Consider the following 18,409-nt stretch of genomic DNA (forward strand, 5'->3'; position numbering starts at 1 on the left):
TTTCTGTGTCTAAGTGTGTGGATTCATGGCAGACAATGGTCTGAGTTGGAGACATCTCTCCGCAGGGGGTGTGTATTAAGACTGCATGTTTCAAATGTACAAATGTTCAGTTCTTATTGGTTGGTTCCCTTCCCCCCCTTCTGTGGAAAGGCTAAGGGGAGTTTCCCTAACTGTATGTAAAACTGTTGTCTTGGAATGTAATAAACAGTTTAAGCTCTGCATGTTTAACCCTCAACACCTGTGTGGATTGTCTCGTGATTGAGGGGTTAAGGGCTGGATATGACTTCTCCGCAGGCTGTGGGTGCGTTTGGAGGACAGGAGACACAGATCCGGCGGATGTGCCCACCTGGGGTACAAAGATCCGTTACACCCAATTTTTCAGTTTTTTATTTGTTAACAAAGTTTGAAATATCCAATAAATTTAGTTCCACTTCATGATTGTGTCCCACTTGTTGTTGTTTCTTCACAAAAAATTACAGTTTTATATCTGTATGTTTGAAGCCTGAAATGTGGCAAAAAGTCGCAAAGATCAAGGGGGCCGAATACTTTCGCAAGGCACTGTATATATGTACTGCAGATATATTTATATGTATATATATTTATATCTCCATATTTGTAATGTTTATATAGAGGTGTGTGTGTGTGTGTGTGTGTGTATATGTATATGTATATATATATATATATATATATATATATATATATATATGAGAAAGATACAGATCTATATATATATATATTTGTATTTTTGATTTGGGGGGGCATTTCTTTTGGGGTTCAGGTTGGGGTTTCAATGAAGATTGAACATATAGCTAAGCCCAAAATCATGGCCACTCATACACATCCTTAATAAGCTTGTTGATGTTAGGACTGAGAAATAGCACAATGATTAGGGAGTCTGCCTTCCTGCCCTATGTTTGTGGGTTCAAATCCAGAAAGAGCTCTCTCTATGGGTGACAATTGGAGGTCTCAAACCCTCAAAATGTTACCATCAATACTTCTGAAATTGTTTAGGACATCACCAGGGCTTTTTTTCTCAGAAAATTGGTGCAGGAACTCCCTTTTTCGGACTTTCCCCTTGTCTCCGCCCTTACCTACCTCTGTGAACCGTTCCTTGGTTCCACCCACTACCCACCTCCCAGTATCATCCTTTTTAGAAAATACAGAACCAAGTAACATTTGTGGTACTAAGCAATTTGTATGGATTTTTTTATTGATAAAAAAAAGCAGTAAAATAGATCCCCTGCAACCAACAATAATAGACCCCCCCCAAGCAGCAATAGATCCAGCCAGCGACAATGGGTCCCCAGCAGCAACAACAGATCTCCCAGCAGACAACATAAATAGACCCTCCAGCAGCCAGCTACAATAGACTGCTCCATAAAGAGTAGATCCCTTCCATCAACAACTGACCCCCTCAGCAACATAAGAACCACCCCATTAACAATAGACCCCCCCTGCAAAATGAGATCCCTTCCAGAGACAATATATCCCCCAGCAGCCACACTAGACCTCCCCAGCAGCAATAAACCCTCCTGCAGGAATAGATCCTCACCAGCAACAATAGATCCCTCAGCAGCCAGCATCAATAGACAATGTTGCATTCCTTGCAATTACATACATTCAGTGCTAGAGGTGCCGGAACTGCGTTCCCCCGCGTTCCCGCTGAAAAAAAGCCCTGTGTATCACCAAACTCTTCATAGAAAGAAACTCCCACAAAGAAACAAACCACAAAAAAAATATAGATATGTCAATATTGAGAGTTATACATATATTTATGTTTTTACCAAAATGTGGCAAAATATCCAGGTAGGGGATGCAGCTGCAGTAAAATCTGTTTCAAAATGCAAAGGCTTGGCCATACGTATTTACTCAATAAATATTTTGTGGGAAACCCTATATAATGTTAGGGTTCTATATAGAAGCTATATATAAGATTGTTCAAGGGAAAAATTATTGAGCAGGAAAGCCCTAAAAAACGTTGTAATGTGATGGTGTTTACTAAGGAATCACTTGCTAGAAGTATGAACTGTGTGCAGTGACAACCTGCATGTTTTCCAAGTTCGCCAGTTCGTTCCAGTTTACATGGGTGAAAAGGTGGACTTTACCTTCGAATTAACTATACCGCATGCTTACGTTTTGCAAAACGTTAATTTTTCAGCCCAATTGGCGTTGCAGCTCGGGACTTCAGGAGCTATTTTAACTTTTTACACTTTTGAAGAAATCTCTCTTTATATGTCACTTTTTGACACAGTTTAAAAGCCATTCATCTCCAAATGACATCCCACATCTTCCACAGTGATTTGGGCTTTTTTGGGGTGCTAAACAACGTTTTAGAAAAAAGTAGTCAAGCTTTTAGCTGAACTGTTTTTAAGTCTCGCCCTGACGTTGTTGCGTCTTAGTGAATCTGACATTAGGCATTATTGTCCGCTGGCGGTCCAGTGAATTCCAATGTCATACGTTATACTTCGCAATAGCGCAAAAAGCCCGCCGGAGGCGAAATGGGGGTACAGTAAATTAGGCCCTGAGCCTCCAATGTTGTTCTTCCTGGTGAAGTAACTACCTGTGTTACATTTGTCCTGTTGTTTGTCTGGTCCATCCCTTATTTGCTGTACCTGATTAGTTCTTCTTTAGCGTGTTATCATACAGTATAATGAGCAACCTGCTATGTACAATACAAAGTCCTGTCCTGCTCCCAGTTTGCCGTTAGCTTCTTGTACTTTATGGTATTTGATCTTCTATGAACATTCCCAGCTTTCTATGAATTTCAGACTGGACATGCTCTGTCTTCTCTATTTAGATCTAACATTTGTTTTATTTCTGCCAGGAGTACCGTGCCACAGGAAGGTTCTGCTCAATTTTGCAAGTTAGAAGAAGATATTACATGTTCCATTTGTCTCAATGAGCTCTCGGATCCAGTCTCCATCACCTGTGGTCATACCTTCTGCAGAGGCTGTATAACCAAATATTGGGATGACCGGGGGCTCCATGGTTACCGCTGTCCCGAGTGCAGGAAAATCTGCCCCAAAAACCAGCTCATCCCTGCCTACAGGCTGAAGAATGTGGTGACCAAGGTCCAACTGGCCGTCAAGGAAGAGCAGAGCAAACAGGTGAGAGAGTGGAACATTCTACTATGTATAGGGTGTATACCAGAGAGGAAATGTTCCTATCAGGACAGGAGGTGTATATTCCAACGTGATCCTTCTTGACTGCTGAGCAGCGTACAGTATGTATTTCAAATCCCATAAAGGCTGTAACCTTACCCTCACACACAATCTAATTTATTTGGAAGAAGGAATGACAAGGCTTTATTAACAAACCTAGATAAAGCTTTCAACCTACTTCCAAGTCCTCTATAATGAATCAATCATTTGGCTGATCAGGTGCAAACATCCAACGGTAGCACAGTGTAAAGTCCTGTGCCTATAAAACCTTATTAGTCCAGGACAAGCAACACAACACAATACCTTCTCTAACATTTTACACAACTAGTTCTAAAAATATATTGCTACAATTAAGCCCAGTTGGGTGAAATGCAACAGAGGAGGAGGTTCCAGAGGTCGGCTTCATGTTGCTTGTCCTAAACCATGGGTCTCCAACCTTTTAAACATATGGCCAATTTACTGTCCTTCAGGCTTTAGGAGGGCCAGACTTTGGCCAGTGGGAGTATACAATTTCCTAGCGTCAGTGGGAGGAATAGTGCCCCATCATTGTGTCAGTGGGAGGAATAGTGCCCATTATTGATGTCAGTGAGAGGAATAGTGCCCCATCATTGGTGTCAGTGGCAGGAATAGTGCCCCACTATTGGTGTCAGTGGGAGAAATAGTGCCCCATGGTAGATGTCAGAGGAAGGAATAGTGTCCCATCATTGGTATCTGTGGAAGGAATAGTGCCTCACCATTGCTATGAGTGGGAGGACTTGTGCCCCTTTGTTGGTATCTGTACATGGAATGGCACTCTATTTTCAGTATTTAACCTTCCTAGCAGTATTCCCGAGTGTGACTCGGGGTAAGATTTTTGAGCCAAAAGCGGTAACCCCGAGTCACACTCGGGGTAGCGCTAGGAAGCTCGCTGGATCCTGGTGGAGGTTTCACTTACCTTTTCTCCGGGATCCAGCGATGTATGAGAGCGGTGTCCGGCGGCGGATGTTCCTCTCGATCGTCTGTCAGCCCCGGCGTCCGCCGGGGGGTGGAAACGGCGGCAAATTCAAAAAGTATAAACACCAAACACACTGATACACTGTAATCCTATTGGATTACATTCCCAAAATATAATAAAGTGACCTTTTTTTGCCCCCCAGTGCTTTCTCCATTGCACTTCCTGCATTATTTCCATACTTTGTATCTGGATCATTGCAGAGCGACCATGGCCTCAAGCAAGCGCGCCGCAACATCAAAAGCGGTGTATGACCTGCTGGGCGATAGCGACGGCGATCCCGAATTGCACAGAGAGTGGAGTGACAGCGATTCATGGGGAAGCTCATCATCCGACGAAAGTGAGTTTAGTGATGATGATGTGCCGAGCGATGTGCGTACTTGGTGCGTGATCGACTGCGGTACGGAGCACGTAGCGCCCCCAAGGTTCCCGTTTACCGGAACGCCTGGTCTCAAAGTTGATGTTGAGGAGGATAACCCCTTGGCATATCTGCAACTTTTTCTGACTGATGAGGTCATCGAAAAAATTGTTGTGGAGACCAACCGGTACCAGGAACAACAAGCCTCAGCACATCAGCGGTTTTCCAGGAGCAGGATGTGGGAACCCGTTACCAGTGCGGATATCTGGAGATTCCTGGGCCTTATTATTCTGCAGGGAGTGGTGGGGAAACCCCTGCAGAAGTGGTATTGGACCACCAACAAATTATTGGCCACACCTTTTTTTGGAACCATTATGTCGGAGTACAAATTTTCCCTTATTATGCGATATTTGCACTTTGCCAACAATGAGGATTTTGATGAAACATCTCATCCGGCTCCGAAGCTGAAAAAGATCTGGGACATTTATCAATTAATTTTGAAAAACTTCCAGCGGTCCTATGTCCCAGAAAGAGACATTTGCATTGACGAAAGTCTTATGGCATATAAAGGGAGACTTAGCTGGATCCAATATATTGCGTCCAAGCGAGCACGCTTTGGAATCAAATCTTTTATGCTGTGTGAATCCAGCTCTGGCTATATTTGGAACTCGGTCCTATATACCGGAAGAGGAACCAAGTTAAACCCAAGGTTCAGCAGCTATGGGATGGCAACTGCTTCTGTTCTGACGCTGATTGAGCCTCTGCTGGATCAGGGGTATTGTGTCACTACAGACAATTTTTATACCTCCCCAGAACTGTTTGAGTTCCTCCTACAGCATAAGACGGATGCGCATGGGACCGTCAGAGCAAGCCGGTGTGACATGCCCCCCAGCTTTGCCAACAAAAAACTCAAGCCCGGAGAGTTAGTTGCCTGGCAGAAAGGCAAAATGTTGGCACTTAGATGGCGCGACAAAAAAGATGTCTGCCTGATGAGCACCATCCATAACACCGCCACTGTCATGGTCCATACAAAAGGGGGGAAAGATGTGCTGAAACCGCAACTGGCCCTGGATTACAATAACACCATGGGAGGTGTGGACAGAGCTGACCAGGCCATGACTTTCTATCCAGCAATGCGGAAACAGCAGAAAAAATACTATAAAAAATATTTTTCAGACACCTCCTGGAGCAGTGTTTATGGAATGCCTTCATTCTGCTAAAAAAGAAAAGTGACCGGCCTGTGATCCATGCGGACTTTGTGTGGAAAATTGCGGAGCTGATTTTTCTAAGGCACCAGACACCAACTGTAAGTCGATCCGGACACCGTGCTGCTGGTGTCGTGAACCCCGAACGACTGACCGGTCGTCATTTTATGGACCTCATTCCGCCGGAGAAGAAGGCTGCACCCACAAGAATGTGTGTGGTGTGCTGTTCAAAGCACGACGACACCGGGCGGAAAATAAGAAAGGAAACGCGGTACTACTGTCCAGACTGTGATGTTGGACTTTGCGCTGTACCCTGTTTCAAAATTTTCCACACCCGGGACGTTTATTGAAGCAGTATGAAGAGTAATATTGCATCCTTTTTGGGAAAAAAAAAATATATTGCATCCTTGTTTGACAAAAAAAAATTTCAGTGTTTTTGATTACATGATTTACTATCATTTATTGAATAAAAAGTGTTATTTTTTGGGAAAAAAAAGTGTTATTATTATATTATTATTTTATAGTTATTTATTATATTATAATTTAGGATTTTGTGTTTCAAACTTTATCATACTCGGGATGTTATAAAGAAGAACACACAGTAAAAAGAAATCATTAGTAAATAGTTGGTTTGGGCTGCTCATTCTCCAGAATTGCAAGCAAAATAATGGTACCGCTTTCAGCACCTAAAATCCAAAAGAATCATACTGCCAGGGAGGTTAAGGGAGTAATGGTGCCCTATTATTAGGGTTATTGGAAGGAATGCTACCCGATCATTGGTGTAAGTGTCAGGTATGGGTCCCCATCATTGGTGTTAGTGGGAGTAATGGTGCCCCAAGGGCCAGATAAGGGCAAGCAAAGGGCCACAGTTTGGAGATCACTGTCCTAAACTAACAAGTTTTAAAAACTTTGGACATTAGGATATTCCCCCAGATGTTCCTCTCTTTATTAACATATATAATTAAACCTAAGCCAAATTAACTCTTTCAATATAACATTCAGTTCCAGTAATAGGTATACTTTGACCCTCCAAACCTGTTCACCTTAGCCCAAATGCCTGTCCTTACCAGACAAGTGTTCGGCTACCCCAACAAGCCAGCAAGTTTATCTAAAACTAAAAAAGGTTTTGCCTTTTACATAGAGTAGGGCAGGGTAAAACCCCTGCCAGTTTATTTGTATTGCCACCCCTGTCTTGTTATGGAAATTACCTTTAATTTGCTGTCCTTAAGATGGAACAGAACATTGAGGGAAGTTCTCTCAAAGTAAATAAAACACCCATCTTCAACAGTAGTCACTAGAACACTTGTTCCCCTTGGAGGATTACACAACTGGGATAACACAAAGCAAGGATGCCAACTGTCTTGGATTTATCGTGGTGTGATAAAGTCTTTTTGGCCGCTTTTCCATAAAATCACCTTTATTGATTCTTAGGCTACGTTCACATGTGAGCATTGCAAACGCGGGTAGAATCACCGCGATTCTGTCCGCGATCCGGAAATCATTGCAAATCGGGGGACGCATGTGCGTTGTCCGTGATTTGCAATAACACCCCAATAGCACCGCAAACGCTGTGCGATGTTGCCGCGATTTCTGCCTGCCGAACCGCTGTAACATCGTGCAAACAACGCATAACGCCCAAAAAAGGTACAAGAGCTTCTTTGGGGCGTCATGCGTTGTTTGCGCGATGTTACCACGATTCGGCAGGCATAAATCGCGGCAACATCGCACAGAGTTTGGGGTGCTATTGCAAATCACGGGCAATGCACAGGCGTCCGGCGATTTGCAATGATTTCCGGATCGCGGTCAGAATCGCGGTGATTCTGCCCGCGATCACTACGCTCACATATGGCACTTATTTTGACCAAATGTGGCATTTATTTTTCAACTTTCCACCCCCCCTTCCCATCGTAAAAGGGATATTAAGTTGTGCAACTTGAATCATATTAATTACTTTATTACTATTTACAGGTATTTACAACAATTTTAGTTTTAATTATAGTATAATTTTACATGAACGACTATGCTCTCCATAGAAAAATTGAGGCGACGATCGCTGAGGATGTACTTTAATTTTTAATTTTCATGCACAACTTGTAGAATATCTTCCCACCTTTCACGGCGAAATTCCTGTCACCATTAATCCACTTCTTGAAAAGGGTTACGTTTGAACTAGCAACTTCAGGCATATTGAATTAGGAAAACACGAAAAAGTAGAACACGAGCGATGACTTCAGTAATACACTTCAGCTTGGTATGAAGAACGTGGGAAAGGGTGCTGATATATATACGCGTTTCCCTATGGTCCTCCCCCCTGCTAATGGATTTTTACATACAGTGTACACAAAGATATACACTGTGGGACATTCCCCCCCTTAGCAGCCAATCCACATACACATATGCATACCATAATAAGTTTATCTTAAGGCAGACAGAACAATGTGAGGTCATTAAAATATAACAATGAGGAGTGCGCATGCGCGGCAGCCCTGCATGGACGCTTGATCCGGGAGCTCCATCCCGCTCCGGCATTTAAGTGCTCAGCCCTCTAGCTACACGGCACCCACAGCAGCACAGAGGCACCCGCTGAACCCCCGAACCTTCCGGGCACCCCCCTATGTCAGGGGCTCCGGTCAGACGCAACTTGGAGCGAGCTTTGACTCCGGACCTCCCGCGGCCTACATACGCCATGATGGCGGCGCCCACACCACCTCCCGGACCTCGCGGTGGGAACGCGGACATGGAGGACTTGGCGGACCTTCCAGCGACACCACTACCACCCAGAGACTTCCCGGCCCACCCCGTGAGTACCTCTCCTGCCCCCCCTTGCTCCCCGGCCTCCACGGAGTCCTACATCGGCCGCACCTTGGAGGATCTCCTCCTCTCCCCCATGGCGGACTTTTCCTCCAGCCCAGGCCCTGTACCAGGCCTGCTGCCTGAAGACCCCTCTATCCCCCCTAATATGCAAGGACTAATGGCTATGTTTTCTAAAATGCTGGCTAGGGGCCTCTCCCACACGGCTGCACAGATTACATCCACTATTCAGGGTGATTTGCAGAATTTGGGGACCCGCATAGAAGCGATCGAACAAAAAGCTGAGCACACTATTGCCAGAACCAACCAGAACACAGCTAGAATTCAGGACATTCAGGATCAACTTGAGACAGCGTTATCTAAGATTGACGATTTGGAGAATAGATCCCGTCGTTACAATTCCGGCTCCCGGAATCCATCACGGATGTCACAGCTGCTGTACAATCCTTCATCTCTGGCTTGATCCCTGGCATTTCTGCAAACCGCCTTGAATTAGACCGTGCCCACGGGTCTCTGCAGCCCCCTCGCAAGGATGGCCTCCCCAGAGACATTATTGTGAAGCCCCACTACTACTCTGTGAAAGAGGAAATTATGAAACTTTCCAGGTCTTCTCCCCAGCTCACTGCCATGGGACATTCGATTCAAATATTTGCGGACATTTCACCGTTCACTATCCAGCGGAGACGATCCCTCAAGCCCCTGCTCAAGGTCCTCATGCAGAAGAACATCAAGTACTGGTGGTCTTTCCCCTTCCGCCTCAGTTTCTCGTTTCATCAAAAAACCTACGGCTTTTCTTCCATGGTGGACGGCGAGAAGCTCCTCCTTCATTTGGGCATCCTTTCCCAGGACGCACCACTTGCTGGGTCCCAGAGATCTTCATCCTCCAAGCGCCCCACACCATCTAGCCCCTTGGTCCCCCTGTGGCAGAAGCAACAACACAAGCGGTCTAAGGAGTCCGGACCACGCTGAGACTTTCTCATTGTAGCTCCATGTGCCTTACTCTATTTTTCTTCCCCCCGCTGGGAAGCTCTGCTCTCATTTTCTAGCCATCCTTGTTTTTCTGGCTGGCCGGACCTGATGTCAGTTCTACTTTTAGTGATTTTTGGTCCTGGACTTTGACTCTGCTGTTTTTTATATTTTTTTACTGTAATAATTTTATTGCCTTTTTCTACATTTTTGAATATTTTTTCTTTGCGTTGTATTTGCTTTTCGGGTGCCCTATTTGAGATATATAAATGTATGGAGCCATAATTTTTGCATGGAGGGCGTGGTGGGGGGCTCCTCCCCCGCTATGCTGTCTCCGAGTTTATTTTTTTTCCTTTCTGAGCCATTGCCGGAGCGGTTGTCATGCCACTCCACTTGCTCCAGCGGTCGCACGAGATGATCTTCTTGTGCTCCTCTGGGGCCCCCCTGAGGCCTGTATTCAGGCTCCCGGGGACTTTATCCGGGTTCCTGTCCGGGCGCTGTTTGCCCGGGCGTGACCCTGGATGTGACCCGTTGTCACGTTTTCGTAAGACTGCTACTGTGAATGCATCAGTATGGTTTCTTCTATGGTCATCCTTAATGGCTATTTTTCTACATGTGCTTTTCCCCTCTCCTGTCCCTTTCCCTTCGAGCCTCCTCCTCTTTTTTCTCTTTTCTTTCGCTCCTCCCACCTTTGTTCTAGGTCAACGAACTTCTGGGATCCTCTGGCTCTGGCTCCACCCTGATGGCCCTCCCCGGGCAGCTCCCACCGCTGGTCCTTCTTCCGAGTGGCTCACCCGTCGTCCCTATGGCTTCCTCTGACACTCGTCCTCCACCGCTAAGATTGGCATCGCATAACGTCCAGGGTCTCAACTCTCCCCTCAAGAGGCGTAAGTTGTTCCAATATTTTCACTCCGCACACTACGACATCTTGTTCCTACAGGAAACCCACTTTCCCCCCTCATACAACCCCTCCTTTATACATGCTAAGTACCCACTGTTCTATTTGGCGAACTCTGACTCTAAAACCAGGGGGGTGGGAATTTTTTTCTCGGGCAGGGTAAAATTCTCCCCAACCAAGACAGTCTGTGATCCCAATGGGCGCTACCTTCTCCTTATCGGAGACATTGCAGGACAGACGTTTACGTTTGTTTCTTATTATGCTCCAAACAAGGGACAATCTCAATTTTTCTCTGCTCTGGCTGACCTGATTTCCCAACACGCTGTGGGATCCCTGATCCTTGGGGGTGATTCCAATTTAGCATTTGATCGCAGTCTGGATAAATCCAGACCTGCGTCCTCCCCTTACAAACAGCCCCCTAGACAGAGCTCTAGGGTTGCCAAGATGATTTCCTCTATGGGTCTGGTCGACATCTGGCGGGAATTGCACCCCACCTCGAAGGACTACACTCATTACTCTGCTCCCCATCGCACATATGCTCGGATAGACCATATCTTCGTCCCCGCTCCCTTCGTTCCAAACGCGTTCAGGTCTGAGATTCGTGATACCCCCTTGTCCGATCATTCTATCGTCTCTCTTTCATTCATCATTCCGTCTCGCTCTGGTCCTCCGTCTTACTGGAGGCTTAATGAATCGCTGCTTTCTAATCCAGTACATTGCACCATGATCGATAACGGGATTAAGGAATATTTCAGGCTTAACGATGTGGATGATATCTCCCCGGTCTCCCTTTGGGCGGCTCACAAGGCTGTTACCCGGGGTCATGTCATACAATTGGCATCGAAGCTCAAGCGTGAGCGGAGGGCTGATCTGCTCGCTCTCGAGCTCTCCTTCCAGTCTTTGCGCAAAAGTCATAAACGGAACCCCGCGGTAGACTCGCTGTGTCTTCTCGATGAAGCTAGGTTGGCCCTGAATATGGCTCTGACCACGGCTGCCGAAAAGCATCTGCGCTGGTCCGGAGCCCGTTTTTACGCGGAACGTGACAAAATAGGTTCTCGCCTGGCCTACAAACTTACCCCCCGTACCCGTACCCGGGCCTTTCCTAAAATTAGACTCCCTACTGGAGCTCTGTCCCAAAACCCTACCCCGGTAATGGCGGCTTTCCACAAATTCTTCTCGGGTTTGTACGATGAGGGTCTGGGCACAGCAGGGGCCACTGAGCGTTTCCTGGACGCGCTCCCTCTCCCTAAGCTTTCCTCACCACACAGGCAGAGCCTGGAGGATCCGATCTCTGTTTCTGAGGTCCGGGACGTTATTAAAAATTTGAAAACTTCCTCGGCCCCAGGCCCTGATGGGTTTTCGCCTGTGTATTACAAAACGTTTTCTGATACCCTGGCTCCTTACCTGTCGAAATTCTTTAATTCCCTTACTTCAGGTGCCCCGCTGTCCCCGGAACTTAATGCTGCTCTTATTTCAGTTATCCCCAAGCCCTCTAAGGATCCCAGCGATATCTCCAATTATAGGCCTATATCCCTTATCAACAATGACATAAAGATTCTTACCAAACTCCTCACGAACAGGTTGAATGGTTTTATTTCGCACTATGTCCACAAGGACCAAGCTGGGTTTATCCCTTGCAGGCAGGGCACTGATCAGATCCGCCGAGCGGTGGATCTGGTCACGGTCCTAAACTCGGCCTGGGACGGTGGTCCCCCTCAGAAAGGTTTTCTCCTTTCCCTCGACATTCAAAAAGCCTTTGATACGGTGACATGGCCCTACATTTTTGGGGTGCTCGAGAGGTGGGGTTTTGGACCCCGCTTCACGAACGTCTTACGCTCCCTTTACTCCACTCCGTCGGCCAGAGTGCGCCTGCATGGATGCTACTCTGACCCTTTCCCTATAACCAGAGGCACCCGTCAAGGTTGTCCTCTCTCGCCACTGTTATTCGCAATAGCGATTGAGTCGCTGGCGATAGCTCTTCGGCATAATAGTGATTTCTCTGGAGTTCGCTGTGGAGACAGGGAGCATAAATGTGCGTTGTTTGCGGACGATATGCTGCTTTTTGTCACAAATCCTGTTATCTCTGTCCCTATTATACTGGAACAACTTAAAAATGTCAGTGACGCGTCTGGCCTTCGGGTCAATTTGTCAAAATCTTGGGCCATGAATGTCTCCCTCGACTCGTCGCAACTGACTGTCGCGCAAGCCTCTTTCCCTTTCACCTGGAAAGCAGACTCGATCCCCTACCTGGGAACCCACCTGACCCCCTCCATTGCTTCCCTCTACTCCGCAAATTACCCCTCCCTGATCAAAAAACTTAGAGCTGATCTGACGGCCTGGTCCACGCACTCGCTGTCTTGGTTGGGTAGAATCCATGCGGTTAAGATGACATTGCTCCCCAGGATCCTGTATCTATTCTGCTCCCTCCCTATCCCGGTTAATTCCGGTCATTTAGCGGAACTCCAAGGGGCGGTAGTTAAATTTATTTGGGGTTCCAGGGGTCACAGGTTCGCCAAATCGGTACTATATCGCTCAAGGGAGAGGGGGAGTCTTGCCCTCCCTAATCTCCGCTGGTACTACCAAGCGGCCCAGCTAGCCCAATTTTCATCCATCTATAGGCGCTCGGGCAAACCGGACTGGGTTCACATAGAAAGACAAGCGACCCCGAACCACACGCTAGATTTTCTGGCCTGGCGGCCTCCCAAAACTAGACCCCCAATCCTCTCCCCCACGCTGTCACATTCCTTCTCCCTACATGACACCCTTTCTAAACACCCCAATCTCGTATCTCCCATGAAACCACTTGCGCATCTATTTCACAACCCAAACTTTCCCCCGGGACTTAATATCAGGACCTTCGGCTGGTGGCTCAACAAGGGTCTTTTCCGAATAGGCCACTTTTTCAACTCTATGGGGCCTCTATCTTTCCCACACTGTGTCAGTTCTCTTAAAATGCCGTTGACAGAGAGATTCCGCCACACACAGATTTCTCACTTTCTTAATTCTATATGGTACTCGAAGCCTGACCCTCCCCAGGTCACCTCCTACGAGCGATGGTGCTCTGGGGCAGGGGACCCTAAAGGGGGTATCTCCCTGATTTATGGCGCCCTCTCCGACACTACTGACAAACCGAAATACATGCTCGAATGGGAGAGGGACCTTGGGGTGGAGCTGGAGCTGGAGGACTGGAGCACTCGATTTCACCACGCCTTTAAAGGTATTGTGAATGTTTCTCTGATTGAAGCCAATGTAAAGTTGTTTTCTCGCTGGTATCTGGTTCCTACCCGTTTAGCCCGTATGTACCCCACTGCCTCTGCTTTATGCTTTTGTGGTTGTGATATGCTGGGAGACTTTTTCCACACCTGGTGGTCTTGCCCGAGGCTCCGCTCCTTCTGGTCATCCGTATTTCGTATGGCCCGGAAGGTTCTGGATCATCCAATAGACCAGTCACCTCAGCTAGCCCTGCTTAATGGTAGGGTTTCTGGTATTCCCAAATCGTCCCAAAAACTTCTTCATTTTATCCTGCTGGGGGCTAAATTGACCATAGCCAGGGCGTGGAAGAAGTCACACGTTTCAGTTAGGGAAGCCAAATTGAAAATTTCCTGGATCATGGCCCAGGAGAAACTCTCTAGCATCCTCTCTGACAGAGTGGCCCAATTTGAATCCACCTGGAAACCTTGGGCTAAATTTGTTCATGTGGATCTTCGCTGATAGCTACCTCTCGCTTGACCTAGGACCCTCTACCTATTTTCCCTCTTTCTCTTCTTCTTTCCTTCTACTCCTGTACACTGGATCGGGGCTCCTCTACTGACACCCTGCCCAGGGGGCGAATGTGTCGCCACCTTTTAGGGGCTTGTCCCCAGGTGCGGGCGGTCTGGGGAGGTGCACTCGGACATGTTGGATATGCTTCCCCTTCCCCTCAACCTGTCTTGACTCCTCAAGACTTACGGCAATTGGCCGTTTCTAATGCCTTTTTTTCTCTCCTTGATTCCATTATTAGCACTTGTTGGTATTCGCAAGGACAGGTCTCGTTTCATTGCTTCCTGAATTTTCATAGCGATCTATGTAGTTATCATGTTATCTGCTCCTGTTTTACCAGACTGTACTTTTGCACTTATGCGGATGTTACTTTGTTACTGTTTTTTTTTTTTTGTGTTTAAAAACTCAATAAAAATCATTGAAAGTAAAAATATAACAATGAGACAGGCACAATGCACATTCCCTCACGATACACAAACAATCAGGATGTCTGCCACTGACAGTCTGTGTGTCTCTCTCACAGACAAGCACATGGAATACACTGTGTAAGGTGGTATTAAATCTTCATATTTCTATATGAAGACATTGCTGAAAAATATTACTGTCCCACTTGAAGAAAATTAGAATATTTCTATTTTTTTCTCTAAACTTGGCCCAAATAAGGCAATATATGGCACAAAATGTGTCATTTTCCAGAAAATCGGGGAAAAATTTAATTTCACCGAAAAATGGGCAAAATGTGGCATTTTAGTATGGCGCCATGGCAATATGGCATTTGAAGGTCTCTGTTCATAATTCACAACTACAATCCACAATACCACAGATGAGGGAATATAGCCACCTGCTAACGCTTTTCACGCCAACTTGGGCGCTTAATCATAGCTCAAAAGATATGGCTCCATGCAGGTATATACATATGGTGTAAATGCAAGGTCTAACTAACCTCTAAATTGCCATCTCCTGTGTAAAGCAAATAAGACACAAGTGTTGGCAATCAACCAAATCTACTGTATCACAAGGAGCCACAACCCTGATGAGATTTAACCATATAAACATCAGTACTTTTAAAAACAAAATAACCTGTATATACATCCGAAACATATTCAGTATGACATCTGCCCCCAAATAGACAAGTGTTATCTAAATGTCCAAAATTATGTATGTGTATATATACATAGACCAAATGCTATCGTACATGAAAAATATAGAGAAAACAATATCATAACCAGGTGTCAGCTTCAGTAATCAATAATGAAATATGTCAAATAATACTGGAGAAATGATTCTGAATAAATAAAACTAATGAATGCATTTATCAGGACAGTCCCGCATCTAAGACCTTGGTTAAGGTGATGATGTGTACAGGGCTATGCCCCGAAATCAGTGTCACCCTCATAGGAGTCATCACAATTTTCATCAGAAGACATGGTCCTCCAAGCCAAACACTTGTGACCCTAAGCCCTCCTGTCAGTGATCAGCCATCCTCACTTGTCAGATGTCTGTCTGCTTTTTGCCCTTCTGTTTTCAGGAAATCTAAGATGTCTGAATCCATAGCATAATTGGCATGGGCTACAAACTGTAATTTTTGACTTTTGACTCATGCTTTTAAATTTGCTCGTCTCCTAGCACAGATGGGCAGGTCTTCTTTCCAACTCCAAATGAGGAAGATTTTAGAGTTTTTCGATCAAGCCTGTCCACAATTCCAGAGCCAAATGGAGGACTTTGGCCCATTCTGGATCTGAAGGCTCCTAATATGTTTCTGCAGATTCAAAAGTATTACATGTGATTGGCAACGTCAGTCATGGTCTCCCTCATTCTGGTCCTCTCTAGAATCTTCCTACTTTGGGATAAACTTCTGCTTCCCCTCTCTCGTGCTTGTTTTTTTGTTTCAGGTTAGACCCTCAATATGTGTCTGCATGAGGGGCCTTACCCTGGTCCTTTATGCCCTTGAAAACAGTGCTATATGCCTAGTTTCACTCCAGATATTTGCAACTCAACATTCTGCCAGTGTGTGCTAAACTGTTTTGGTAATTGGACCACCCTGTGCATCTCACCTGCAAGGCCAGACTCTCCCAGGCGTGGTAGATTTTTAACTTGAGTTGGGAAACCCTTTCCTTCAAAGATGTGAAACATTCTCATGACTGATGCCAGTCTGTCAGGCTTTGAGGGAGTCCTAGGTGCCTTTTTGGTGCAGGGGACTTGGTTATTGGGGGACGCTCATCTTCCCATCAATATGGGAAGTCTCTTCAATGCTGGACCCTTCAGTTGCAAGGCCACCTGACAAGAATCCACTTAGGCAATGCCATGACTGAGACCTACATCAAGGAGAGAGTCACTAGAAGTCACGCTACTGAAAAGGAAACCGACTTGATCCTCTTGTTGAAAGAATTGCACATTCTGGACCTGTCAGCCCCTCCACATTCCAGGAATGAAAATGTGGAGGTGGAATTTCGTAGTCACCGGCTTCTGAATTCAGGGAATGGGATCTTCAACTGGAGGGGTTTTAAAGCCCTTTACCACAGGTGGAGGACATCGGATGTGGATCTTCCAGTGTCCAGATTCACCAACAAACTGGACAAGCTTGTTGTCACCAGGTCCAGGGCCCCCAGGGCCTTCACAGTGGGATTAGCTACATCTGATCTATGCCTTTCCACATTTGCAGATACACCCTCATCCGAACGACAGGATCATGATGAAGAGCATTATGGTGAGTCCCATCACTAGTGATGGACGAACATTGGCCGGGGCGGTTCGCGAACGTCGGCCGCACATTTTCTCAAAAGTCCGCGAACCGCAAGTTCATGCCGGGCCCCATTGACTTTAATGGGAGGCGAACTTTAAACATCTTTAGGTCATATTTGCAGCCACAAAAGACTTACTAGCTGTGCACAAATAGTCCCAGCACATGGACAATGTCATAACAGAAGTATTGCAATTGGAAAAGTTGCCCTAAAAATTAGGGTTCAGCGAACTCGGACTTTATTGTTCGGGATCGTACCGGACTTTTGGGTGCTCGGTACCCGGACACGGACCCGAACATTTTACTGTATGTTCGGGATATAGTCCATTGTTCGGTAATTTATTTCATGTTTTGGCGCGGTTTTAATGGCACGGTTTTAACAGCTGCCGGGCAGCCAATCAATAAGCGTTTAACTAGTGTGCCCTTAGAAGCCATCAAAGCCATGCCTACTAATGGCATGGCTGTGATTGGCCAGTACAGCATGTGACCCAGCCTCTATATAAGCTGGAGTCACGTAGCACCGCACGTCACTCTGCTCTAACTATTGTAGGGACAGGTTCCTGCTGCTGCTAATATGAGGGAGAGATGGGAGATTATTGTAGGGTCAGGCTGGAGATTGCTTTCAGGGAAAGAATAGGAGAATCTTCTTTAATCAGACAGCGATGTACATTGATTTTATTGTGTAGGGGTGCAGTGCACGATCTTTTTGCCCTGACCTGAGCCCAGTGAGGAGGAGGGAGAAAAAAAAAACTTTTATCAGCTTGTTAGGTTGGCGGTGTGCGGCGTGCGGCGTGCAGCGGCCATGTAACGCAAGCTCAGTGCATATGTGTCTGCTTAACCACATTAGGACCGGAGGATTTTCCTGCTTTACATAGAGACCACTTTTTGCAACTCGGCACTGTGTGACTTTAACTGACAATTGTGCGGTCATGCAATGTGGTACTCAAACAAAATTGATGTCCTTTTTTTCCCACAAACAGAGCTTTCTTTTGGTGGTATTTGATCACCTCTGCACTTTTTATTTTTTGCGATATTAATAAAAAAGTGCAAATCAGCGTTTTTCAACTAGGGTGCCCAGGCACACTGGGGTGCCTTGAGGTTTCTTCAGGGGTGCCTTGGCAAAATGCCTACAATTTGCCCCAAAATTGTATCCAAGCTGGTGGGTGGATAAAACCTGCCTTTTGGTTACACAAAGCCACAAATTTTCATTGTGCACCATTACAACCTTCTAGCTGCAAACCTCCTAATGACCAATGACATCATCAGTTTATAAGGAGGATGTCAGTTGCCTGCATAGCATCCTAGTTTGACCCTTCCTTGCCCCTCTCCATCAGCTTTGGGGGTCTCAAAACTGAGGGAGAAGAGAAACATTGGAATACTAGTCTGTACGTTTGCAAAAGTGTATTTGCTTAGGAAGAATAAATCACCTCTAATGATGGGTGTCCTACATGTATTGATGTTGCTGTATTCTGTAAAACTATCAGAAAAGTTCTTACATTTTAGAATGGGGTGCCTCAAGA

At 46.0% G+C, this 18,409-nt stretch overlaps 1 protein-coding gene across 1 annotated transcript in view; it reads left to right on the forward strand.

Moving 5' to 3' along the window:
* LOC309557639 (RING finger protein 112-like) overlaps positions 1 to 18,409 on the forward strand; it is a gene marked incomplete at its 5' end in the record, with an annotated part of 111,446 nt that overhangs the window by 28,718 nt on the left and 64,319 nt on the right. The window contains one exon of the mRNA XM_082260430.1: positions 2,825 to 3,107. Within this exon, the coding sequence (XP_082116556.1) occupies positions 2,825 to 3,107 (283 nt within the window). The remainder of the gene's footprint in view (positions 1 to 2,824; positions 3,108 to 18,409) is intronic.

The sequence above is a fragment of the Pelophylax lessonae genome (assembly GCF_965119305.1).
Source record: "Pelophylax lessonae genome assembly, chromosome: 6".
Taxonomy (NCBI): Eukaryota; Metazoa; Chordata; class Amphibia; order Anura; family Ranidae; genus Pelophylax; species Pelophylax lessonae.